The sequence below is a fragment of the Nematolebias whitei genome, chromosome 11 (genome assembly GCF_014905685.2).
Source record: "Nematolebias whitei isolate Nwh7 chromosome 11, NemWhi1, whole genome shotgun sequence".
NCBI classification, from domain to species: domain Eukaryota; kingdom Metazoa; phylum Chordata; class Actinopteri; order Cyprinodontiformes; family Rivulidae; genus Nematolebias; species Nematolebias whitei.
The window spans coordinates 32,289,496-32,316,306 of NC_056508.1; the positions used below are offsets into that span (position 1 = coordinate 32,289,496).

At 38.9% G+C, this 26,811-nt stretch overlaps 3 protein-coding genes across 4 annotated transcripts in view; all 3 read left to right on the forward strand.

Moving 5' to 3' along the window:
- Window positions 1-223: 223 nt before the first annotated feature.
- Window positions 224-12,940, forward strand: elapor1 (endosome-lysosome associated apoptosis and autophagy regulator 1). The gene is made up of 20 exons (XM_037684202.1): window positions 224-387; window positions 463-610; window positions 691-771; window positions 869-971; window positions 2,416-2,565; window positions 2,736-2,824; window positions 2,981-3,158; window positions 6,832-6,960; window positions 7,126-7,216; window positions 7,330-7,432; window positions 7,552-7,689; window positions 9,210-9,473; window positions 10,329-10,505; window positions 10,589-10,739; window positions 11,428-11,524; window positions 11,724-11,825; window positions 12,017-12,143; window positions 12,344-12,522; window positions 12,631-12,796; window positions 12,866-12,940. Exons 1-20 carry the CDS (start codon window positions 239-241, stop codon window positions 12,938-12,940), a joined length of 2,697 nt encoding a protein of 898 aa, XP_037540130.1. The 5' UTR covers window positions 224-238.
- Window positions 12,941-13,794: 854 nt separating this feature from the next.
- mapk14a (mitogen-activated protein kinase 14a) lies at window positions 13,795-25,197 on the forward strand. Of its 2 annotated transcripts, none has more exons than XM_037684891.1 (12): window positions 13,795-14,195; window positions 16,225-16,354; window positions 16,495-16,553; window positions 19,349-19,460; window positions 21,181-21,210; window positions 21,525-21,572; window positions 21,677-21,791; window positions 21,869-21,940; window positions 22,548-22,627; window positions 24,380-24,458; window positions 24,537-24,710; window positions 24,823-25,197. In XM_037684891.1, exons 1-12 carry the CDS (start codon window positions 14,077-14,079, stop codon window positions 24,885-24,887), a joined length of 1,083 nt encoding a protein of 360 aa, XP_037540819.1. In that variant the 5' UTR covers window positions 13,795-14,076; the 3' UTR covers window positions 24,888-25,197. The 2 variants fall into 2 exon arrangements, with proteins under 2 accessions (XP_037540819.1, XP_037540820.1); XM_037684892.1 differs by lacking the exon at window positions 22,548-22,627 and adding an exon at window positions 23,008-23,087.
- A 1,205-nt stretch (window positions 25,198-26,402) lies between these two features.
- The window catches only part of srpk1a (SRSF protein kinase 1a), a 22,390-nt gene continuing 21,981 nt past the window's right edge, over window positions 26,403-26,811 (forward strand). Inside the window, exon 1 of the mRNA XM_037684890.1 lies at window positions 26,403-26,478. Coding sequence (XP_037540818.1) covers window positions 26,466-26,478 — 13 coding nt within the window. The 5' untranslated portion in view covers window positions 26,403-26,465. The remainder of the gene's footprint in view (window positions 26,479-26,811) is intronic.

A 26,811-nucleotide genomic window follows, 5' to 3' on the forward strand; every position in this document is an offset into this window, starting at 1 on the left:
AGGAAAACTGCTAAAACTAGCCATTTCTTGTTGGTACAACAACCAATAAACCAGTTTTATGTTAGTTTGGGTTAAAACTCAGAGCCGCTGCAGAGGAACCAACGAGCCGCATGTGGCTCCAGAGCCGCAGGTTGCAGACCCCAGCTCTAGGGTAACCCTTCCTGAAGCTTTAATGGTTTTGGCTCTTGCTTTCTTCTCGTGTTTAGCCTTCTCCTGCGGTGAGGGCGAGTTCCTCAACATGCAGACGCAGCAGTGCCAGAACTGTGCAGCGGGCACCTACTCTTTGGGCACCAGCGTGGCCTTTGACGAGTGGGACAATCTGCCAACTGGTTTTGTCACTCATGGGAAGGTGACAAGAGAGGGCAAGGCCATTTCAGACTGCTCTAAGTTAGTGAAAAGTAAAACTTAGCTGTTTTCCCCTTTCAAGAGGCTCATTAAAGTGTTTTTACAATGTTTCTGCAGCTCCACCTGGACACCAAAAGGCGACTACGTAGCTTCAAACACAGACGAGTGCACCGCGACGCTGTCTTATGCTGTGAACCTGAAAAAAACTGGAGCTGCGGCATTTGAGTATTTCTACCCTGACAACAGCATCTACTTTGAATTCTTTGTACGTGCAGTTATTGTGTGGTTGTTGCAGGCAAACACTGGAGGATTAGTCAGTAAACGTATTTATTCTCCTTCTTGCAGGTTCAGAATGACCAGTGCCAGTCAACGGACTCTGAGAGCCGGTGGATGAGGATTTCAGAAAACAGCTGGAGCCAACACAAAGTTTGTCCTTCAGTGTTTCAGTACATGTCATTAAGGCCATTAACTGGAAAGGTTTGATGGAGAGCTCTGTCCTTTGGTTCACATTGCCTCTGTGCAGGTGCAGCTGAGAAAAGGCAACAATGTTCTGTACTGGAGAACCACAGCGTATGATCTGAGCAGTGCTGCCAAACCAGTGCTGCTAAGAAACGTTCAGGTCTCAGGTACAGTAAAGCCTGCTTTGTGTGTCGGTCTCAAAACATGAGACTCCCTGTGTCTGTAATTTGTTTGAATGTTGATTCATGTTATTTTCCCCTGTGTTTTTTTATTCTCTGTATAATTTCTGCAGACTAACCACTTCTGCAACATTAGTGCTGTTTTAGCCGTGCATATATAAAAACAGTCAGCTCAATCAGGAAATGGGTGCTATGGGTTGTAACACCCATTTCCTGGTTTTGTAACTTTCATAGAATTTTTAACTATTCAATTTTATTAATGTTTTTTCCTCCTAGACATGCATCGAGATCTCTTATTCCTTCAGAAACATTGTTCTCTTTGAAATCTGCTTTATCGAACTATTTTTTATACAGTTTTTAGGTTTTTGTTATTGTTCTGCTACTTTTAAGTAACCTTTTGCTAATTCTGCATTCTAGCTAAACTTTTTAGCCTTTTGATACTTTTATGTTTTAATTTGCATTTTGCTTCCTTTGACTTTAAGATAGTGTGTTGCAACTTTTAGCTTTCAGTTAGTCTATTGTTGCTTTTAGCTTTTAGCTAGCCTTTACTATGTTTACTGTTCAACAAAAATAATCATGTTTTGCTAACCTTTTCATATTTGTAGTTTTTATCTAGCCCAGGGGTCTGCAACCTTTACTATCAAAAGAAACATTTTTACGCCTTCGTTCTCTAAATTAAAAGTGATCAGAGCCGCAACAACTTGCTACAACTGTGGTTATCAACCGAAGGCTCGTGGGCCACTTTAGGTTTGTTGGAGGGGGCTTTGATGGCCGCTAGGCTAGCTAAAAATATCCGCTGGTAATGATTTTTAACATTTATTGATATTTTTACCATTTAAGATTAGTGAAAAAAAAACAACAACACATTTTTGTCAAGAAAGAGAGAAGGGGGTGGGGTAGTTTTTTTAATGAATAAAAACTACTGGTATGAACTATGCAGACCTATGTAATTTTTTTTATTGTATAAAAATTAATTAAGTATAGAAATAAAGCATAAAGCGAAGTGAGTATGTTTTACGCCTTGTACATGTTCCAGTATTCACATATTTGCAAACAAAACAACAGGAAAACAGCTAAAACTAGTCCTTTTTGCTGTTTGTATAACAACCAATAAAATTCAGTTTTGTTCAAAGCTTGAAAGAGCTGCTGCACAGGGACCAAAGAGCCCCATGTGGCCCCAGAGCTGCAGGTTGCAGACCCCTGATCTAGTCTTTTGCTACTTTTATCTTTTAGCTAACTTTGGATACTTTTAGCTTGGATACTTGTAGGTTTTTGCTAGGTTTTTGCTCCTTTTAGCTTTAAGCTAGTTTTAGGTCCAACTTCTCAGTTTCAGGATTTCAGCAACACCATTCAGCCCTCAGCATTCACACTGTATGTTTGAAGAAAAAACATTTTTCCAGTCATTAAATGCTGATTGGTGAGCTTCTTGCAGGGGTGTCCTACACATCTGAGTGTTTCCACTGTAAACCCGGCACCCACAGCACAAAGCCAGGATCTCCCCGCTGCACCCCCTGTCCTGCTGACACCTACTCCAACAAGGGTGCCACTGTTTGCCACGAGTGTGAAAAAGACAAATACGCTGGTATGCCCACCTGCATTTCCTTGCAAACCTTCAGTCACGTTTGAGCGTAGCAGCTGCACACATGTACAGGGCAGTCAGTGTGCAAAGCAGGACATTTAGTACCAAAGTGGTTATCACTAAATCTTAATGTGCTTTCCCTCACATCTGTTCTTGTTTTTCTGCGTCACCAGTACCCGGTTCAGGGATCTGCGAACCAAGGCCTGCATGTACACACAGTGACTACTTTTACACCCACACGCCCTGTGACTCTGAGGGAAAGGTATTTTAAAAAGAGCTGTTTAAAAGAAAAAACAACCAGTAAAAAGTTTTTTTTTGTTGTTGCACAGTCTTGCACTCAATATTTGTAACTATTAAGATTCTGATTGTAGATTACCTGACTGATTGGGTTGTAGAGTGACTAACTCGTGTGTTTCAGACTCAGCTCATGTACAAGTGGATCCAACCTAAGATCTGCAGTGAAACCATCGAAGGGGCAGTGAAGCTTCCAGCCTCAGGAGAGAAGCAGTCCTGCCCGCCCTGTAACCCCGGCTTCTTTGCTAACAGCACCTCAGCCTGTGAGCCCTGCAGTAACGATTCCTACTCAAATGGCACAGGTACAGAATCATTACTGTTCTTTTCCTCTGTCCATCTCAGTCTCTGATAAACTTTACTGTGAAACAAACATGACTTTTTTTTTTCTAAATTATGGGACTCTAAATATTAAATCATGTCAAAGTAGATAACTGTGGATGCTGAGAGATGAGTGAATTTGCTGAAATTAGATGAAAAATGAAACTGAATTAGTAAAACAAGCAGAACAGAAGCTAAAATCAGTAAAACAGTAGCTAAAACAAGCAAAAACTGCAGCTAAATCAACTAAACATTTGCTACATTTTAAAACTATTAAAACCATAGCTAAAATTGTAAATCAGCAAAACAATACTTAAAAACTAAAATTGGGAAAAATGTAGCGATCAACCATTAGCAAAGCATTAGTGTTGTTTAGCTTAGTGTAGATCCTTATATACTGTTTCTTTTCAGACTCTATATTTTTGCTATTTTTGAATGTAACTGGGACCCTGAGTACACAATTTCGTTCCATCTCATGTACCGCATGTGATGTGAATGACAATAAAGAAACTTGAACTTGAAAGTTAAAATATCCAAAAACATAGCTAAACGCCTAAATTAGCAAGACAATAGCTGAAAGCCTATATGAAAACAATAACAGGACAAATATGCTGAGGAAGATAAAACTACATTTTTAACATTTCTAAATCTTTTTCTTTGAGGATTATTTGTAAGTAGAGTAAAATTCAACAAGTCTAAAAGTTTAAAACACTAAAAGTTATAACACACAGAATTGCACAAAGTATACTGAAATACTTTGATTGAAATAAAAATATGGAAGAACCAAGGAACATGTAACCCGCTTGAACGCTAAGTCAACATTCACACAATCAATTTAAAGTTATAGTTTTGCACCAGAAGAACTCAAATTAAATGATCCATCCATCCATTTTCTTCCACTTATCCGGGGTCGGGTCGTGGGGGTAACAGCCTAAGTAGGGAGGCCCAGACTTCCCTCTCCCCAGCCACTTGGTCCAGCTCCTCCGGTGGAATCCCGAGGTGTTCCCAGGCCAGCCGAGAAACATAGTCCCTCCAGCGTGTCCTGGGTCTTCCTCTGGGCCTCCTCCTGGTGGGACGTGTCCGGAACACCTCACCAGGGAGGCGTCCAGGAGGCATCCTAAACAGATGCCCGAGCCACCTCAATTGGCTCCTCTCGACGTGGAGAAGCAGCGGCTCTACTCTGAGTCCTTCCCAGATGATCGAGCTTCTCACCCTATCTCTAAGTGAGAGCCCAGACGCCCTGCAGAGAAAACTCATTTTGGCCGCTTGCATCCGAGATCTTGTTCTTTCGGTCACAACCCAAAGCTCATGACCATAGATGAGGGTAGGAACGTACAAACCGGATTCCAAAAAAGTTGGGACACTAAACAAATTGTGAATAAAAACTGAATGCAATGATGTGGAGGTGCTAACATCTAATATTTTATTCAGAATAGAACACAAATCACAGATCAAAAGTTTAAACTGAGAGAATGTATCATTTTAAGGAAAAATCTGTTGTTTCCTAATTTCATGGCGTCAACAAATCCCAAAAAAGTTGGGACAAGTCCATTTTTACCACTGTGTGGCATCCCCCCTTCTTCTTACAACATTCAACAGACGTCTGGGGACAGAGGAGACCAGTTTCTCAAGTTTAGAAATAGGAATGCTCTCCCATTCATGTCTAATACAGGCCTCTGTTCAATCGTCTTGGGCCTTCTTTGTCGCACCTTCCTCTTTATGATGCGCCAAATGTTCTCTACAGGTGAAAGATCTGGACTGCAGTCTGGCCATTTCAGTACCCGGATCCTTCTCCTACGTAGCCATGATGTTGTGATTGCTGTAGAATGTGGTCTGGCATTATCGTGTTGAAAAATGCAGGGTCTTCCCTGAAAGAGATGACGTCTAGATGGGAGCATATGTTGTTCTAGAACCTGAACATAGTTCTCTGCATTAATGGTGCCTTTCCAGACATGCAAGCTGCCCATGCCACAAGCGCTCATGCAACCCCATACCGTCAGTGATGCAGGCTTCTGAACGGAGCTTTGATAACAACTTGGGCTATCCTTGTCCTCTCTGGTTCGGATGACATGGTGTCCCAGTGTTCCATAAAGAACTTCAAATCGTGACTCATCTGACCACAGAACAGCCTTCCATTTTACCACACTCCATTTTAAATGACCCCTGGCCCATTGCAAACGTCTGAGCTTGTGGAGCTTGCTTAGAAATGGCTTCCTCTTTGCACTGTAGAGTTTCAGCTGGCAACGGCGGATGGCACGGTGGATTGTGTTCACTGATGATGCTTTCTGGAAGTATTCCTGAGCCCATTCTGTTATTTCCTTGACAGTGGCATTCCTGTTTGAGGTGCAGTGACATTTAAGGGCCCGGAGATCACGAGCAGCCAGTAGAGTTTTACGGCCTTGACCCTTACGCACAGCGATTGTTCCAGATTCTCTGAATCTTTTGACGATGTTATGCACAGTTGATGATGATAACTTAAAAGTCTTTGCTATTTTACGCTGGGTAACACCATTCTGGTATTGCTGCACTATCTTTCTGCGCAACAATGGTGGAATTGGTGATCCTCTTACCATCTTGGCTTCTGAGAGACACTGACACTCTGAGAAATTATTTTTATACCCAATCATGTTGTCAATTGACCTAATTAGTGTTAATTGGTCTTCCAGCTGTTTGTTATATGCTCAATTTCCTTTTTCCAGCCACTTATTGCTACTTGTCCCAACTTTTTGGGGATTTGTTGACACTGTGAAATTTTGAATCAACATATTTTTCCTTTAAAATGTTACATTTACTCAGATTAAACTTTTGATCTGTCATCTATGTTATATTATGAATAAAATATTGACATTTGCTATCTCCACATCATTGCATTCAGTTTTTATTCACAATTTGTTTAGTGTCCCAACTTTTTTGGAATCCGGTTTGTAGATTGATCGGTAAATTGAGAGCTTCGCCTATTGTCTCAGCTCTCTCTTCACCACGACAGACCGGTACAGCGCCCGCTTCATTGCAGACGCTGCACCTATCCGCCTATCAATCTCTCTTTCCATTTTTCCCTCATTCGTGAACAAGACCTCAAGATACTTGAACTCCTTCACTTGGGGCAGGACCTCCTCCCTGACCCGGAGAGGGCACTCTACCCTTTTCCGGCTCAAGACCACGGCCTCGGATTTGGAGGAACTGATCTGCAATTCAGATCAATTAAATGATATGAAAGAAAAATACATTGTTGTAATATATAAAAATCATCTCTAAGTCATTTAAACTGCAAGCCTACAAAAGCTATTGGACACAATTGTGTGCATTTTTAAACAAAGGAAGATTTTTATTTTTTAAACGAGCACATACATTTATATCCTGGTCATCATATTGTGCACAGGTCTTGTGAAGGAAATGGAGATAGTTTGGTTCCGTGTAAACCTTGTTTTAGACTGGATTTAAACAAAAGGAAACATTTAAAATGAGTGAAATATTTACATTTGATGGAGTCTTGAAATTATACAATTCTTGCAATTTTCTTCTGTGTTTGCTTGCATGAATATTGTCACATAATAAAACCAACAGTTTCTAGTAACATGTCCTAACAATGTCTGCATGTTGTAACATAACATTTGTTTGCACAGTATTGTCTGACAGTGTGATATTGTTTACTCGTAGTTTGTGCTACGTGCCCTGTTGGCACCGAACCGATGCTGGGCTTTGAGTACAAATGGTGGAACACGATGCCGTCCAACATGAAGAGCTTCATTATCCGTCACGAGTTCAGCAACTACAACCGACGCACAGGTGAGACACCACCTGGTGGGATGGAACAGGCAGCAGAGTTCAGTTTATTGGCTTTTCTCCAAACAGAAACACAGTAGAGCCACAAAACACATTTCAACATGCAAAAATATGTTTGAAAGGATTAGGTGTCTCTTGTTTTTATCATTATTATTATTGTAATGACAGCATGGGAGGTGGCTGGAGAGTATGTCTACACCCCCCCAGGGGATCTGGATACTGACTACCAGACGCTCACGTTCACTGTTCCTGGATACAGGTGAAGATTTTCCTGAACACACTTAAACATAAGTTTTTGTTCATTATCTGCCCAGAAGTAACGGATGTATATTTGAGATGAAAGTTGAATAAAATGTCTTTTGGTTGTTTAAGGGCTGAGACCACGGTCAAAGATACAGAAGTGAGGGAACTCTCCCGCATCACCTTTATCTTTGAGACTGTGTGTTCAGCTGACTGCAAGTTTTATTTCAAGGCGGTAAGAGAAAATGTTTTTTTTTTTTTACTTTATGGTCATAAATAAGATGTGTATGTTGCAGAGCTTCATCGTGAGCTTGATTTGGTATAGATTACTGAGGTGAGAGGTTTTTTGTTCAGGGTTATAATAGCTGGTTTGGCGATGTGGTGGAGGAGTGGAAGGCTACCAACAGGAAGCAGTCGTACTCGTACCTGATCCAAAACAACTACACAGTCAGCTTCAGCTGGCTGTTTCAACGGACTGAGAAATACAACATGGTGAGGAACGTCATACATTCACCATCACAGATGATTTGTTACTTTAAAACCATCTCAGTCAGATTTACTTGTCTTCTCCTGTAACTTAGGCCACAACTTGTTGTCAGTGGTACATGATGTGGTTTACATTGTTTTTCTTCATCATTCTAAGAATTATTTTCATGTTCAGTGCTTTTTTTTTTTTTTTTTGTGGCGTACATCATCAGTTTAATTTTACACACAAACTAAATTATACATTTTTTGGAGTGGGTAGATATGAAAAAAACATTCTATTTTGGAACTTTTTCTTCTTTTTTAATCGTACAACATCTGCAGCCAGTTTCTTCGGGTCCGCTGTGGGACGGACCTTTACAAGAGATCCTTCCTGCCTACAGCCATCAGTATCTATAAAATCTCTTAATGAAACAAGGATAATGAGTTACAACATTTACTTTCCCTTTGGGATTAATAAAGTATTTTTGAATTGAATTTGAATATAAAACAATATTAGAGTAAACTTTGATTCATAGTTTATGCAAAAAAGTCTCATTGTTTTGTGCATATGTAATGAATTTCATAGAAGATATTGCAATGAAGTTAAAAATTATGTGTAGAGAGATGAAAATGGTTTTCAAAGAAGGCAAAAAATTATAGCCATTAAATAATTTTTAGAGATGCACGATATTGGATTTTTGGTCGATATCCGATATGCCAATATGTTAACTTATTTGGCTGATAACCGATAGCAATACCAATATTTTTTTTCCTAGACCTACTTACAGAGACTACATATCTTTCTCTGCTGTGTAATTAAAATACTACATTATTCTGCATGGTCTTTGTCAATTTGGCCTGCTACCAAATACAGATGCCAAAAAGGGGGCTGAAAACGATGTAACGCTTCAACTTGGATTATGTTTAATGTCAAATTTATATGTTAAATTTTATGCCTTTCATATGTGTATGTATATATATATGTATATATATATGTATGTATGTATGTATGTGTGTGTATGTATATGTGTGTTTGTATGTATGTGTGTGTGTATGTATGTAAATGTGTGTATGTATGTATGTATGTGTGTGTGTGGTGTATGTGTGTGTGTGTGTGGTGTGTGTGTATAAACAGCACCTTTTATATCGGTGAGTTATTTTGACGGAATGGCCGATGTCCGATATTTAACTTTATCTCTAATATCAGCCAATACCGATACCATGCTGATAATATCATGCATCCCTAATAATTATAATTACTACATAAAGCGATACTGTAATTATAATGTTTATGCCTACAAAACTGGTTTATAAGAACAACTCTGGACACAAAATAGTTTATAAAAGTCCACGAAGACAAAACATACTTATCGCTGTCATCTATTTTTATCTAATCGAAATAACTTTAAACTGTTATTAAAACAACTGTTTTGCTGGTGTTTCTCTAGTACAACTGTGGTTTTGAATCTCTGAATAAACTCTGCACTCTAGATGGCAATCTTGAGCTGTGTGGACACTGAGCACTCTTGTTTCCTGTCCTCCATCAGACGAGGAGATACAGCGCTGATGCTGCAAAGATCTACTCCATCCACATCACTAATGTGGTTGGAGGTGTGGCCTCGCAGTGCCGCCGCTGCGCCCTGATGTCCACTAAGGCTGACTCCACCTGCGTTCCCTGCCCTCCAGGACACTACATGGTCGAAGCCACAGGAGTGTGTAAAAGTTGCCCTCCAAACACCTACGTCCGGGCCAGTCAGCCAGTTGGAAAGTCTGCTTGCATCCAGTGTGGCCCCAACACAAAAAGAAACAAAGTAAGAAGCTGAATTTCACAGAAAACAAAAAAACTCTCATTGAAATAATCGGGTTTGACGCACTCTGTTATTTAGGTTTCACCTTTGTTGTTTTTGCCAGTTTGTGGTTTGGAAACCTTTTGATAAGATACACTTAGAATGTTGCAAACAAACATATACAGCATTTAAGAACACAACATACATTTCTTAGTATATGGAGAAGCAATTTTTAAATTATGAGTTTTATCTTATATTAAATGATTGTTCTGGTAGCTCGGTGGTCAGTGCTGCTGTCTCATAACCTGCAGATTCGAGCCCAGGTTCATTATCCCCAAGGGGCAAATTGTTTCACAGTCAGTAGTCACACAAAACATCCATACTAGACAAGACATTAAAATAACAATACTTGAAATCATCATTGTTCGTTGAAAAGCCTGATCACTACAGGGATGAATGAGTTTTTTTAGTCTGTTCGTCCGACATCTGGGCAGCAGATACCTGCGTCCAGATGGAAGCAACTTGAACTCACCATGGAGAGGATGATCAGGATCTGCCAGAATCAGCCTGGCCTCATTCACTGACCTCGCCTTGTGTAGGTCAGTGAGGTCCGACGTACAACAACTACCAAATCTTTTGCGTGAGTTTGTGCACTGTGGCACCCGCTGCAGAAGAGAGCAGCTGATAGAAAAACATCGTCTATCATGTCACCATTCATACTCTGAACAAACAAAGTCCTACCATCCTAAAAAGGCGAACTGTTTTAAAGACGCTCTCTTTGTAAAGACTTCTCACCGTGAGACAGCAGGCTTACTTCCATCGCAGGAGAGAGAAACTGACGAGCATGTAAATGATGAAACTCTGACCTTTGACCTGCAGGCCTTCACAACTTGTCTCAGTGACTGTAAAGTGGACGTTCAGACGAAGGGAGGGGTCCTGCTCAGCTACGATTTCTCTCCCCTGTCCAATGTCACCGGCTTTCGCAGCAGCCCTCGCTTCACCAACAAAGGCCTGCGGTATTTTCATCACTTTAATTTGGGTCTGTGTGGGACGGAGGTGAGAAAGGGATCTTGAAGGTGTTGCTTTGTTTGTAAAATTATGTTTCATGTGCGAATCCCCTCACCGTGTCCCCCTTACAGAGACACATGCCAGCCTCCTGTGTGGACAATGTGACGGAGAACGGAAAAGTGGTCAAAGGTTACATCTGTCAGTCTGTGGTGGTACCTTCTGACATCAGGAGTCAGAGCATGGTGTCCTCCCAGCCTTTTGTCATCGGGGACTCACTCATAGGTAAACCTAATCTGCAGCTATACACTGATGGAAGAAACAGACACTCGTTCAATATTTGTCCTTCTATTAAAAAATGACCACATCTGGACAAGATGAAGATTCTGTAGCCTGGATTAAAACGTTTTAATTCGAGGCACTACATTTCCTTAAGTTTCAATATTACATTTTTTTGTCTGCATGCGAAAAAAACGTATTTATTGTTTTTGAGTCAGCATCACTGCGTTTGAGTAATGGGTCAGTAGGTGGCGATAAGATGCTGAAGGAAACAGGAAGCCACCAAATATCTCACCTGATATTTGACATTTTTGTGTCAGTGTTATCTCCAGTCTCTTAGTCATTCTGTTAATAATATTGTATTTTCTTAAACAGAGATGTCTCAAAACAAGAAAACATATTCTTCTTTCTTCAATGCTTCGGTCTTTGGCGCCATATTTATGAAAGGGTTTGAGTTAAAAATGTTGCAGGCTCAAAAACCTGCTAGCATCAAAGGGTTAAACTTCAGTTTTGACCTTATGTTTCTGTAGATGTCTGTAAAAAACTATAAACATTTAGAAAAGGTGTCGGGATTATGTTTGGATGAACTAAAATTTCTATAGATAATATAATTCCACAGCAAAGCACCCAAGCAGCATAACTTTGTTATTAAAACAGATTGTTGTATTAACGTTGTGTGTCTTTTTCTCTAAAGGTGTGACCACTGACACAACTCTGGAAGGTGTAACATCTCCATCATGGCTGTTCCCTCCAGCTTCCCCTCAGCTGCCAGATGTCATATTCTATTACAGGTAAATAAGACAGCTGTTATTCATTTACGTTATTGAGTCTTTAAGATTTCTACATGTTTCTAAAACACACATTTACAGCTTAATGTTTGATACAGGTTCAATCATTAATTCAATGTCTTGAGAATTAAAAAACAAACATTGAGAAGACTTTTCACTGTGACATAAAATGTAATGTTTTTAATGCTGTAATGTGTTTTAGGTCAAACGATGCAACTCAAGCTTGTAAACGAGGCAGGTCGGCCACCATCAGATTAAGATGCAACCCCACAGTCACGGCTAAAGATTACATCACACATCCAAGGTACTGCACTCAGTAACTCAACTCCCAGCTGTTGATCTTTTATTTATATGCGATGATTGTGTGAAACAGCCACGTTGTTTACCAACATATGTCACGTTAAGCTCACAGAAGCTGAGCTACAGTAAAACGGGGCTCAGTGGAGATTAACTTTCAGCGTGCGATCATCTCTCTGACCTTGTTTTTCTTGACAGCAACTGTTCTGAGGGGACATGCGATGGCTGTAGTTTCCATTTCCTGTGGCAGAGCCAGCATGCATGTCCACTCTGCACCAAAGATCACTACAGAGAGATCGTCAGTGCTTGCATCCAGGGAATACAGGTAGTGCTGCTGACAAATACTCTTTTACCCCCTGAGCTCCACAAATCTATCACGTTTAACTCGTGTTAAATAAAATGAAAGCACACAATGAAAAAAAAAAGCATTCTTATTCTGTGCAGCAGTTTAGCCACAAGGAATATGTTTTATCTACATGGAGTGTGATATGAAACCCATGTGGGCCTTATTATTTGTGCCATCAGAGAACCACCTATGTGTGGCAGCAGCCTCTCCAGTGTTACGGAGGAGAATCACTACCAGCACAAACAGTCAGCGCATGCGTGACTCTGGATTTTTGGCTCAAGTTTGGCGTCTCCATCGGCGCATTTGCTGCCCTGCTGCTCATCAGTATCAGCTGTTACTTTTGGAAAAGGACACGCAAGTGAGACTAAGAAGCTTTACGTTTCCGTCAATGTTTATCAAAGCACTGTTGGGTTCAGGGATCTCAGCTGATACGGTTCATGACCAAGTCTTGTCATCCCTTTGTTAGACTGGAGTATAAGTACTCCAGATTGATGATGAGCTCTGGAGGTAAAGAGTGTGAGCTACCCACGGCAGACAGCTGTGCAATAATGGAGGGAGAGGATGCAGAGGACGACCTCATGGATCTCACCCATAAGTCCTTCTTCAAGAAAATTAAGTCTTTCTCACGAGAGGTTAGTCGCCCTTTCATTCAGCGTCTCGTTGAACTGCTTCACTTCATAACATTATGATTGTGTTTGCAGAGAACATCAGATGGATTTGACTCGGTTCCCCTCAAGTCATCTTCACGCCACCAACACGAGGAGGAAGACTGCTGATGCTCCAACCAGATAATCACCCAATCACTGAGTGGAGAGGAAGTCTTTAGTTTTATAGTTTTAAATGTCTGCTCAGGTCTGGCAATCTTTCAGGAGTCTGAATATAGAGATAGAGCAGACTTCATTTTTTATGGTAGCCTTACTGAGGCAGTTCAAACAAACACTGGACATTTCATTTGTAGTATTATTTGTCCCATACCAGACTGCCCAATTTGCTACTGTACTGCAAAGTGTCCTCATGGGGGATTTGCTGTGGGGAAGGGATGGGTGGGATTGAAAATAATCCAAGTATGAACTGAGTTACATTTTTTTATGTATAAAACTGTGTGCATTTTCATAACAAAAATCATGATCCCCCCCCCCCCCCCTCCCTATTTTATTTATTTTGTTTTAGCAAGCGCCTCTGCTTGTTAAGCCAGCATTAGAATTCAGGCTCATAACATGCTTTAACATTATGTGAATTACATTTGTCTTGTTGTGTTTTTTTTTTGTTTTTTTTTGCTGAGCCTTACATGAATTTAAGAGTATTCTTTATTGTGAGTTAAAAACCTTTTCAATAAAAAAGAATTCATGACAAAATGTACAACATAATGCTGCTTTCAGTGACTCTTGGTAAGATCTTTCATTTAATATTTAAAATTCCAAATAATGTCATATTTACTAATTTTAATAATTTTGTTATACAGTTTACACATTTAAATATTGTAAAACCGTTTATGTTGCTATAATATTTTGTGATTTTCCTAATTATGATAAGTATTTTTTGTAGATGCCACTTGTTTTCGATTTCATAATATTGTATAAATACCATTTTATCCGGTTGTATTTGAATGCAGCATTGTTTTCTTTTCTCGTCACTCAGCGACTTGTTCTCGCGAGACTTCACCGAGCGTCTGCGAACTTTCAGGACCCGAGGAGGAACAAGTAACGTGAGGAGTCGAAAGTTAGGCACACAGCTGGCGGTGATTCTGCAACTTTTTTCCTTTCCGAGGAAGCAGCCCGAAGAAGAAAGCATTGCGTGAAGTTCTCCAGCGAACGTCACACCTTTAGCGTTGTTCCTCTTTGTTCGGGAGGAGCAGAACAGTGCTCTGGGCGGATAGTATTGTTGGTGGTCGACGGTTGGTTCTGCAAGAAAAATGTCGCAGAAAGAAAGACCAAAGTTTTACCGACAGGAGGTCAACAAGACGATATGGGAAGTTCCGGAGCGGTACCAAAAGTTGTCCCCGGTGGGCTCTGGCGCATACGGAACCGTTTGGTAAATAAAAAACTTAAAGTAAAGTTTTGTGTACGTGTTGTCTCCTAACTACCTCCATTCATTGAGGCGAGGCCTGGTGCTGCAGAGAAGCTAAACTTAGGTTAGCTCGACGGTTGAGGGCAGTCGTGTTACCCAACCGTTCAAAGTGTCTGATTTCTGACTGTTTTTGATTTAGCCTGGAAGCGTCTTGTATTTACTGGAAGTATCCTAAACTTAAGTGAGTCTTAAGCAGTAAAAAGTACGGTAGTTTTCTGCTTCATTCAAGCCTTTTTGCGCACTTTAAAATGGATAAATTTAAGACTGCTGGTTACTTAAGGACCTCCACAGTGAGTGGACTCTAATTACTCAGCAAATGTGCAGCACACATTCCTTTAAGTGAGAGAGAAAAGGACTCTGCTCCTGATTTATCTCCCTTTGTTAACAAGGCTTTGAGTGAAAGGGTAGATTTTTTTTTTTTTTTTTTCCTGAAAGAAGGAAAAAAAACCTGCTTTGTCTTTTTTTGGACTAAATACTTTGTGCTGATAAGATCTAGACAAAACATCTCTGGAAGACAAGGTAGCAGATGTTTGTTTTGCAAATGGAAGCAAACAGATGTGCTGTGACCAGACAGCAGGATAATCTGTTTATGGTCAGATTAGTCATTTATATTGATTTTTTTTTCCTCTCTAAAAGCAAATTAAAAATTTGCATATTGTTGCCTAAAAGTTGCCTGTAAAAGTTACATCATACATGATGTTTTGAAATCCATTGATTCTGAATAGATATTTTATATAATCATTCTGGTAAATTGCCATCAGAAAGCATGACATTTAGTGTTTTATACATTTAAATGTAGACAGAAGCAGTCACGTATTATTGCTTATCTGATTACCAATTCTTATAACTAATTGACACTGTTAAGTTTTAGTCATAAGATGCCATATCAAAGCAGTTCGTAAACCCACACCATCTTTTTCCAGAAGTCTTGTTTTAATAGTTTGATGTGCTTGGCTGAACATTACTCAAGTGGCACCTTTTGAAGCAAATATGCATTTCATATTTCTGTACAAAAAGGACTCGGGCAGAAAGTAAGATGACAAAAGTGCTTGTAAAAGGAATTTCCGAGAAGGAAAGAAGATTTTAAATTTATAACTGATTGAAATAATCTGGAAGTTTCTAAAGCAGCATTCACTTTGAGCTGATTGAGTTTTCTAGATGCTATGAAGAGGTGCATATGCTAGTGTCTAACTTCTAGCCAGAGAAGATAAAATCACCCTATGATTTACTACAGCAGAAACATAAAAAAACACTTATCAGTCCATTTATATCTGACTTGTATGTTAATTTATCCTGGTTTGTCATTGGTTCACTTTTATATGATGCAATGAACAATTAGCAAATATTTTTTCTCATGGAGGCGAGTTTATAAATGTGAACAACTTCGTAATAAATGTACACAAACAAGTTTGCAGATGTGTGTCACCAGCAGCATTCCTCATGTATCTCATGAAATGCTGATACCTTCTCAAAGACTGAATCCTAATGAATTTTGCTTAGCCACTTCTTTGTGATGACAATGTCTGCTGAGTTTAAAGGAAAATGTTCAGAAATAATTTAGGACTGTAAACATGGAGATGTTTGTTGATCCCAGTATATATTGGTTTCTGATCCCAGTAAGTTGTCCATCAGCTGTGACAGGTGAGCTGCTGAGCAGGAAGTGTTTTCTGTTCAGACTGTCAGCCCTCAGAGGCCAGAGGCTGCTCCCACTCTGCTGAGAGACGACTTTTTCTGCTGATATGGCCCTGGTCACTGCATTTAGTTTGGCTTGCCATGTCTGGTTTTGTTTTGAGAGCAGACTCAGCCTTTTCTAAGCAAATAAAATGCTTAAATTTAATCAGCACAAGGGACACAAGCCTGCTAAACCCCCCAAAAACAAAACACTTTTTTTCCAAAGTCGTTCACCACTTGTAGGTTTTGATGTTTGTCAAGTACAAACTGGATCACAGCATGTTTGCATATTATCAGCGAGTCATGTTTATTCTTTTTACAGTTCTGCATATGACAACATGATGGGTTGTCAGGTGGCTGTAAAGAAGCTCTCTCGTCCATTTCAGTCCTTCATCCATGCCAAAAGAACATATCGAGAGCTGCGGTTGCTTAAACACATGAAGCATGAAAATGTGAGTGAGCTCACTTCTCTTCTTTTTGTTTTTCCTGAATGTAAACAAGCTTAAAAAACAAATATTTATTCAGTCCTATTCTTTGCTTTTAAATCTTCACATTTCAGTTTTTTGTGACTGTGTTTTCTGTGTTTTTGCAGGTCATTGGCCTCTTAGATGTTTTCACCCCTGCTACTTCTCTGAAGGAATTCAAAGACGTGTGAGTTGAGTTGAGTTTGAAAATAATCACTTTAATTTATTTTGCTTCAATACAGCTACAGTACACCATCACTTGAAAACAGTAATAGTAAGGTAGCGTCTAGTTTATCAGCAGCAGATGGTTCAAACTGGACTGGAAAACACCTGGAACTGGGCCAGCAGTTCTAACACACTGGTACATTTTTAAAGAGTCCACTCTTATTCATTTACTGTGACAGCTAATAGAGTTGTTTTATCACCAGCTTCCTTCCTTGTTTCTTAAATTCTGTCTTTGTGAAACATATCGTCGCTCCTGCAGTTGATAATTGTTGATGTTGAAAATTGTTAAAAGAGGATGTGAGCAGTTGATGGCAACTTAATCCTCGGATGTAATATCCTCCCGTGCGAACTGAAATGTAAGACTTTTCTTTTCTGTGCATCAGCATCAGTTTGTCATTTTTCACAGGACACTTGACGAATATGTTTTAAGCCACTCGCAGTTAAAATAGACTAATTCTAGCTCTTCTGGATCATAATGTGTGACACTGTACTGATTTTTTCTGGTAAACACTGTCAAAGCAACTTTTGCAAGTGCAATTCAGCTATAACTTCTTGTTCTAGAGCTTGATTTCTCTTGTGTACTTTTTTGAGTTTGTAGGCAGTTTGTGAGCGTTTTTAATTTCCCAAGGAGTGTTTCTGAACCGACAGTACTTCACATCCTGACATGCTTGTCTCTTGGATCATTTTAATTAGGTTATGGAAGAATAAACAGTAATGTAAATTCATCAAAGTTGGCATTTTCTGTGTAGATTATTAAGTTAGAGACGATAAATAAGAAGACAAGCCCTCTTGTGAGGTTACTGGTTGTGACCAAAACAAATATTTTGGGACAGTCGGCAGCATCCATCACTGGCAGCTACAGAAACATTTTAAGTGTGATGCACCCATTTGCTGACCGTCTCTGTGTGGTCACGCATCATTTGTCTTGTTTGGCTTAAGTACACTAATATAGGGGCCTTTTTAAAGCCCTCTGGTGATTCAGTTTATGCAAGTTTATAATTATAATTTACATCATACATCTTGCATGAAAGAAGCAAGTTAGTCTAGTTATAAATTTGTCTAGTTTTATGATTATTTCTCACACATTGTTTTGATACATAAAAACTGTGAAAAAGCATATTTGTATTCACTGAGGTCTGACCAGGGTCCATGCATAAGTGTAGGTTCCAGATATGGTTGCATGGTGGTCTGGAGTGGTTCATTGACACTGATGGGCTTGCATGCAGACCTCCAAAAAGAAATCTAACATCGTAGAGCCATCAAACGTGATGCTGCTCAAATATTGAATACTGAGCTGTAGTGAGTATAGGCCAAGTGGAGCCATTAACAGAGGACAAAATGTGAAAAAAAATAAAATAAATTAGTCATCATCGGTGAACTAACTTGTTTTATCTCTTGGTTCCACTCCAGTTATTCAGCAGAAATCTGACTTCCACATCAAAGCAAAGCTTCAGAACGAACAAAACCTGTAACACACTAATAGCCCATATATCTGATTGTTCCACAAATTTCTGATATTGCTAAAAAATGTTGATTAGGGAAAGCAAAATCATGTTCAAGTCTTGGTGTGTTTGCAGCACTCCTGTATAACATAATCAAATGAGCCAAAATAATACTTTAAAGCCAACTTTGACAAAAGTCCCTGCCGGTAAGAGCTGGAACTGCTGTTCAGAATATTGTGTTGAAGGTTTTCTCTTGTCATTCTCACTCGTATCTTGGAAAATATTCATGTTTAAAAAGTCATTTAGGCAAAGAGAATAACATTTAAATTCTTACTGGGTGCTTGAAACACTGCTTCGTGCACATTTTAAATATTAAAAAACAAAAGCTTGCCTCCTTCATCCACTTTAATTTGTCTGTTTATGTTTAAGATTTTTCTTGTGCAGCAGTGTTGTAGTCTGGTTATTTTTGCAGAGTTGTTGGCTCGCCTCACCTTCCACTAAGATTAGCTTGCCTGACTGAAGGTAAATACAAGGTCACACTTGTGGTCTCTTATGGGAAGTAAAAGAGAGGGAGTAAGACTGAATAAACAAATTAGCGGGATTTGCACAGTTCTACAAAAACCACTTTAAATATTAGGTGCTTGAATTCTTTTCCTCCTCTATGCTGCTGCCATGAACCTGTTTCTACAGGAGAGTGGAAAACAGAGGTCACTATTTATTTTCCTTTTTTTCCCAAGGCGGCTGAACTTTTCGGCGTCAGTCGTTGTGTGCGCTGCTGAGACCAAGTTGAAGCATGGACAAGTTCTATTTTAAGCCCTTGTTCTCTGCACTCTGTGAGAATAGAGTATATTCATGAATTGGATATTTGTTGAGCAACAGATCGACGAAGCAGCACATGGCTGTGTGAGTTTTGGCTCTGATATCGCCTCTCCGGCATCCTGCTCCTGCTGCCTTCTGGAAGTGCTGTTTGGGCATTTTAAACAGCTCTGGGATTAGAGTTGATTTATTCACTGATGCAGTAACATTAAGCTTGTTTATCTGGTGTGTTTGTTAAATGACATTCCATTTGTGAAGGGTTTGACCTTTTTAGTGCCTCCAGAGGGACGCCAAAATAAAAGTGGCTGCAAAACCAGTTTAAGCATTCACAGCCATAAGGGAAATAAGCTGCAGGCTGCAAACAACCTCGGGAAAAATTATTTTAAAGAGCAAATATGTTTATTTTAAACCCACCTGACTTCATGAATTGTGGAATTATTGCCTTTTCCTGTGATTTTTGCCTGTTTAAACTCTGATGGCAGTGTTTTATGGTTGGTAGATATCTTGTGACTCACCTAATGGGAGCAGATCTCAACAACATTGTGAAATGTCAGAAACTTACAGACGACCACGTGCAGTTCCTCATATATCAAATCCTCAGAGGATTAAAGGTAAGGTTATTTTGTGAGCACATTTTATAACAAATGCACTTCATAATATTTTTGTATACAGCTGCATGCAAAGATTATCATTGTCATATATCGTTAATGAAGAAAAAAATAGAATACTGAAGTCTCTTCCGTCTTGCTGAAAAAAAAAAAACCTGGCAAAGTTCACTATGCTTAGTCATGTCATAAATATTTTATTTCTTACATTTCTCTAAAAGACAATAACCGTTTCCTTGTGGGCAAGGCCCAAGTCAGCATGGAAATGTAAATTTAAAAACAAAAGAGAAGAAGTTAAGCTAGCTAATATTAATATATTAATATTTCATGTATTATATATTAATTATTATATGTTAAAAGGCCCTACTTTCTACTTTTTTGGGGGGATACCAGAGGTTTAGGATTTGTTTTTGTTTTTTTGGTTTGTTTTACAGAATTTGGAATATAAGCGTATTAATTGAGCTATTTATATTTTTTATGTTCAACATTTTTTAAAAAAACTTTCAGGCACACAACCTGACAGCTTACTAATAAACTTACAGTGTTTCTGGTACCTTCTGTGTTTGCAGCAGGACCAACCAGTCCCTCAGGTTCTAACGTTTTATGCTCGCAGTACTTTTGTAACCTCTATGAACATCTTTGTAGCCGAGAGTTCAGTTTCACTTCTTTGTTTTATGTGCAAATTCCAATGTGCGTCTTCTTTCACTGTTTACTGACCGGCTTTATGTTGTGTGAAGTTTCAGATGATGTTTACTAAAGCTGCTGCTTCTGTTCCTCCTCCCCCCTTCACAGTGAAACGATAGGATGACTCTTCTGTGGGTCAATAAGTTAGGACATTATGATTCTAAAAAAAGTTTATTTTAGTGTTGTATAAAACTTGATGGGAAAATAACGTTTTTGCTGCAACAACAATATGGACTTGATACAAATAAAACTGGATTTTCTAAAAGAACAAAATAATTGCACTAAAATAGGACATACGGTTAAAAATTTAACGATGTAACTTCTCAAAATGTTGTAAATACGTAGGGTATTTACTCGTCTACATGGCTATCTGATGTTCTTACAGTTCTTAAGCAGTCTTAGTTTTAGACAGAGCCTTTTTTACCAGCTGTGAACCACCATGAAAATATTATCAGATTTTTAAAATTAGTTTAAAAAACAAAATTGAAAGTCCTTTACATCTGTCCTAATATTCAAGTGATATAAATTAGGTTTGACATATGTCAGAGTCAGAGTTTCTTTATTGTCATTCGCACCTCGTGGTACATGTGGTGGAGCGAAATTATGTACACAGGGTCCCAGTTACATCCAACAATAAAATGTATAAGAAAAACAGTAATAACATCTAAGATATGAACTAAGAAAAACATCAACTAAATATACCCTAAGCACTCATAACATAAAACATTGAACATCAGCACAAACATGAACATGAGTCTGTGAGCAGATGTGCACGCATGAACACATCAACATTGAAACAGATCAGCAGCAACATGAAACAGATCAGCAGCAACATGAAACAGATCAGCAGCAACATATGGTTTTTCACAGTGATTATTCTAGTTAGAGATTCATGAGTCTAACAGCCTCAGGGTAGAAGCTGTTCCTCAGTCTAGTGGTTCTACACTTAATGTACACTTACACAATGTACACTTAATATGACTTTTGTTGTGAATTAATCCAAACTGATGGAAAATCTTGTATTTTCTTTATTTTTTTGCAGTACATCCACTCAGCAGAAATCATTCATCGAGTAAGTGTTTGAAAATTATTTGACAAATGTTATTTTGTTTTTGATCCTCATCCAGGGGAAGTTTGCATCATGATTATTGAGCTTTCTATTTGACTGACTCAGACTTGTACAAATATTAAGCTGCAAGTAAGATTAGATAGAACTTTATTGATTACGCAGGAAAGTGATTTACACTGCACAAAATGTTAATGAATTATTTTTAGTTTAGGCTAAAGAAAATATTTGTTTCCATTCGTGTGATTTTAAGAATAAATGGAAATGCTTACTGCCTCACCAGCTGCTGTATGTCTCACCCAATTCTTTCCTGCTGGCAGGATTTGAAACCGAGCAACCTGGCAGTGAATGAAGACTGTGAACTGAAGGTCGGTGAACTGATGAAGTTTAAAGCCCAATTTTCATCCCAAATCATTTTTCAGTTTTTAATGTTTTCATAACAATGCTGCTTTTTAAAACAAACCCCATCCAGATTTTGGACTTTGGCTTGGCACGACACACCGATGACGAGATGACGGGCTATGTGGCCACTCGCTGGTATCGTGCCCCAGAAATCATGTTGAACTGGATGCATTACAACATGACAGGTAGGTGGCATAAGTCATTGTTTATTAGGAGAAAACTTTGAAAAGTTTCATGTTTGTGTTCTGCTTCTTTGCTTCAGTGGATATCTGGTCAGTGGGCTGTATCATGGCAGAACTTCTAACTGGAAGACCTCTGTTTCCTGGCACAGACCGTATCCTTTCCATTGAGAGTTCAGAATCTGCACAGACTGAAAAGCTTGTGAGGTTTCTTGCACAAACTGGACTACAAATGGAGCAGATGGAGCAGATATTCACATTGTTGGAGAGGTGCTGGTGTGTGATGTTTCTGCCAGCACAAAGGCATCTTCATTTGAAATGAAACAGTGATGGGACATGTTTCTAATCTTTTCCAGACTGACTCATAACCTTTACAATAACATTTCCACTTCTATCCTGTCTGATATCACTGGTTCAGGTCCATTTTCTCTTTGCACTTCTGTGTTTTTTTTTTTTTAATGAGGCTGTGCCCCTCTATGTCTGAACTTAGCCGTTTCTTTTTTCCTCTTGGCAGTGTTTTTAGGTTAATGTCTGAACTTGTTTCTCATCTGCTTTTCTTGTGAAAGTCACTAAATTCTTTTTTTCTTCTTCTCTGCAGGCTATATTTCAAATTCTTTGTCCTCCCTGAGTGGTGTGTAAACTTAATGTAGCTGAATGTCAAACATGTTAGTTTTTTTTTTAAACTGATGCAGGTTTAAAAATGAGGTTAGTTTAAATTTTCCGTTATCCGACATCTGGTCTTCCTTTACCGGCTGCTGGTAGACATTGATCAGTTGAAGTTAATCATGAGGCTCATCGGAATTCCAGGGCCAGAGCTTGTGGCGAAAATCTCTTCAGAGTCTGTGAGTTCACAAATCCATGCAAGGTTTTTCCCTTCTGCTCCAAACTTTCCACTTTGCTGTGCATCGACTTGGCGGGTCTGTGTTCTGAATGCTGGCACGTTTTCCCACATTTCAGCCCTGTGGGTTTAAGACTTGCTCGCTGCCTCTTTGAGTGAATGAAGGGTTTGCTGTGAGATTATTTTGACACATGGACTGTTTTTCTGTGTTCCAATTCTCACAATACCTTTAACTTTTAACACATTTTCTTCCAAGCTTAGTTTATTTCTCATCACAACATTGTAGTGCACCAAATATTTGGCCACATAATGTTAGGTTGAGAAAAAAACCTTCTTAACCAACTTTGCTCTGTTGCTATACTCCCCTTGACACCAGCTTTGTAGATATAAACCAGCTTCAGCAGATAATGCGTCTGACAGGAACACCCCCTGCAACTCTAATTAACAGGATGCCCAGCCATGAGGTGAGAATGACCCACAGCTGCTTTCTTTGGAAGGACCAAGAAGTTGGCGATGTCAGACACTTTGCTGCCCTGTTCTTTGCCATCAGTATTTTAGTTTCACTATTGTTGAGTGGGCAGATGGCACGGTGGCGCAGTTGAAAGAGCTACCGTCTCTCAGCGAGAACGTTGTCGGATCAAATCCTGGCTGGGGCCTTTCTGGGTGGAGTTTGCATGTTTTCTCTGTGCATGTGTGGGTTTTCTCTGGGTTTCCTCCCACAGACCAAAAACATGCATGTTAGGCTGATTGGTAACTCTAAATTGTCCCTAGGTGTGAGTGAGAGAGTGAATGGTTGTTTGTCTCCATGTGTCCCTGTGATGGACTGGAGACCTGTTCAGGGTGTCCCCCGCCTCTCACACAGTGACTGCTGGATATGGGCACCAGTGACCCCCATGACCCGAAAAGGAAGAAGTTGGTAAAGATAATGGATGGGATGTTGACAGTATTTCAACAATAAAAACCATTTTAGATCCAGGATTCTTTTTTAAATTCATGAACAACTGATTAACTTGCTGATGCTGGAGCTTCTTCTCTTTCACAAACTAAATAGTTTGTGAAAGAGAAGAAGCTCCAGCATCAGCTACAGTATTTTCATCCTTTGAGTAACAAAATCAGTATTTGAACCAAGACTGGACCAAAGTGAGTTTAACTTTGTATTCTGTGAACAATTAAAGGGTTAATGTCATGGTAAGCAAAGAACACAAATCCTGTTATGCCCACAGGCATGAGCTCCAGATTAACTACTGCAGTGATGTGTCTCACATGCTTGCAGCACACGATCGTAACATTTCCTTTCGTTCTTTCTTTTGGAAGTACAGCACTCAGTTTGTGGCTAAAATTAAAAATATCCACTTCCCAGTTGGCTTAATTATTTTGTTCTGTAGTTTACCAACAAGGTTTTCCATTTGAAGATTATTTCCTCTGGGTTTCTTTCTGTTTTGTACATGCTTCAAATTATTTTTTGTATACATGTAAATTTCTTTTTATACTTTTAAATTTATTAGAAAAAATGACCACAGGTTTTATCAAAACATTTTTTTGTTTGTTTTTGTATAGTAACTGAATTGTTCTGAGGTTTCCAATAGTTTTTGTCATTAGGGGGTTTGTTTCTTGAGGGGTTCTTGGTCTCTGCATTACTCAGACGTATTTTCACCGCAGCAATGGTTTTATGTTGGTAATAAAACAAGTTTGTTGTTGCATGTCTGTGCTAGTTTTGCTCCAACATTTGATTTTATGTATTGGTGTATTTTTCTAGGCCAGGACTTATATCAACTCTTTACCACGCACGCCCAAGAGGAACTTTTCAGATGTATTTGTTGGTGCCAACCCAATAGGTACTACAAAGAAAAAACAATTTGATCAGAAAGTAGACAGTGATTAATAGACTGACATGCTGGCCTTTTCATTTTCAGCTGTGGATCTTCTGGAGAAGATGCTGGTTCTGGATACAGACAAGAGGATAACGGCTGCTCAGGCTCTGACTCATCCGTACTTTGCTCAGTATCACGACCCAGACGATGAGCCTGTGTGTAAACCACTGGACCAGAGCTTTGAGAGCCGAGAGCTAGAGATTGAAGAGTGGAAACGTATGTCGTTTGTACTTTTACATTTTTTTAAATTAATACTAGATTCCTTGGTTAGCAAAGTAGTCCTGTGTCTTGTTTCAATTTCATAACTTTTTTTCTTTCTTTCTTGCAGGCCTAACCTATGAGGAGATGTGTAGTTTTGAGCCACCTGTCTTTTATGAAGATGAGATCGAGTAGTGAGACGAGCCACCTGCTTCACCCACAGCCTTTTACCATGTGCATTAGTGTCCAAACTTTCAGGCACCCATCATACTGCCTGTCAAACACTGTTTTTATTACAGAAATATGGCCAGTGATCAACTGTAAGGAGATAATTTCCAGCACAGGACGAACAACTGGACCAGCTTTATATAATTTTTATTTATAAACCACTATTGATGATGGTCTATTGCTGGAGAATGTCACTTTCTGCCAACTGCCTATAATGATTTTATATTTTTCACATTTCTAAACGGAGTAGAATTTGACTCATCACTGTGATGCTGAACCACCTGGACCTATAGTTGTGCTTGTGTGTGTGTGTGTTTTGAATTTTTCGTTTAGTAATTTATAAATACACTTTTGTTTATGAATATGCTAGTTTGTCAGCCTCCTGGCTAAGTTGTCACAAACAGCATTGATTTCATTTAAATTTTTAAAAATCCTGTTGAATTAAATTTTTTTATGGTTTTAAATGGTCAGCAGTGAATTAATTTTTTTAAAGATTTAAGACATGTCTGTTTTTGACTATGAATTTATGAGCCCATCAACTAAATTTGAATAAACTTTCACACATGTTTAAAATTTAAATGTATTGTTAAACTCTGTAAATTCTGAGTTTCTGCTAGTCAAAGATGCTTTGGAGAAAAGGGAAACATTTACGAACACATGCTCTGCTCATATTTAAACATTTGTGCCTTAAAAAAAACAACAACTGTTTTTTGGTTAGGAAATCGATGTTCCCTTGTACATTTGTTTTCACTTGTGTGATGATCGTTTACAGAGATTTTAAGTGTTCTGCTACAATTTACTGTATAAAAGAGACAAAACTGCTTAACTGTGTCAAAGATGGATTTGTATTTATACTGTTTGAAGGTGGCATTTATGAGCAACAGCCAGAAGACCCCTTAAGCTATTTTGGGTCCTGCAAGTTAACTGCAATCCCCAGTCTTTAATAAAGATCCATTTTAAGAGAACTCTATTCTTTTTCTGATTATTTAAAGGTTTTCTTTGATAGTAAATATAGATTAGTGGTAGTTTTGACTTACCAGTATTTAGCTCTATGTTTTGACAGTTGCAACATATAGCTAATATGTACAACAAGACTTTAATCAGTGGTCCTGAACAAATGTTTTTAGAAGCACTGCATAGCAAGCGAAAAAATACGAAGAATTAAGGAACAACCTTGAGGCTTTTGCACAGTGTAGTATTTTTTTTCTCCATTCAGTGACGTCATCTTAAATATTCAGCAGGCAAGTTCAGTTTTTGCAACTTCATGCGTCAGTCCATAAAGGTGGCTTTATGCTCAGATAAAACGTTATTTTTAAATATGAATGTTTCTGTTAACTTATTTTTATATATGAATATTTCTGTTCAGTGCCCTACGACAACTTATGTTGTGACTTAGCGCAATATAAATAAAACTGAATTGAATTGATGCTCCGGCATAAACGTCACTGATGGAAGATCCACTTTGGCTCGATAATCCAATGCGCATGCGTGGAACATTCGATCACTGGCGGAGTAGCTAACCGCTAGGCTACGAATCCGGCCGACATGGAGAGAAAAGGTAAATCTTTACGCGACACCCAGCAGACAGTAATGTTTGTTCAAGTGTGGTTGATGTCCCCTCGCTGTCACAAACGTTAACATTTAGCCAAGCTGCAGTTATTAAGGCGTAAAGATTTATTCGGCGATAATGTCACGCACTGCGGCGCTAGAACGAGCTATGTTAGCTCTGCAAGACATTAGCTTATTAGCATTAGCCTTTGTCAGGATTAACGCAATACGTTCAGCTTTGTAGCTCTTTCTATTTTTAAAGCACTGACACACACACACACACATATCTATCTATCTATATATATATATATATATATATATATATATATATATATATATATAT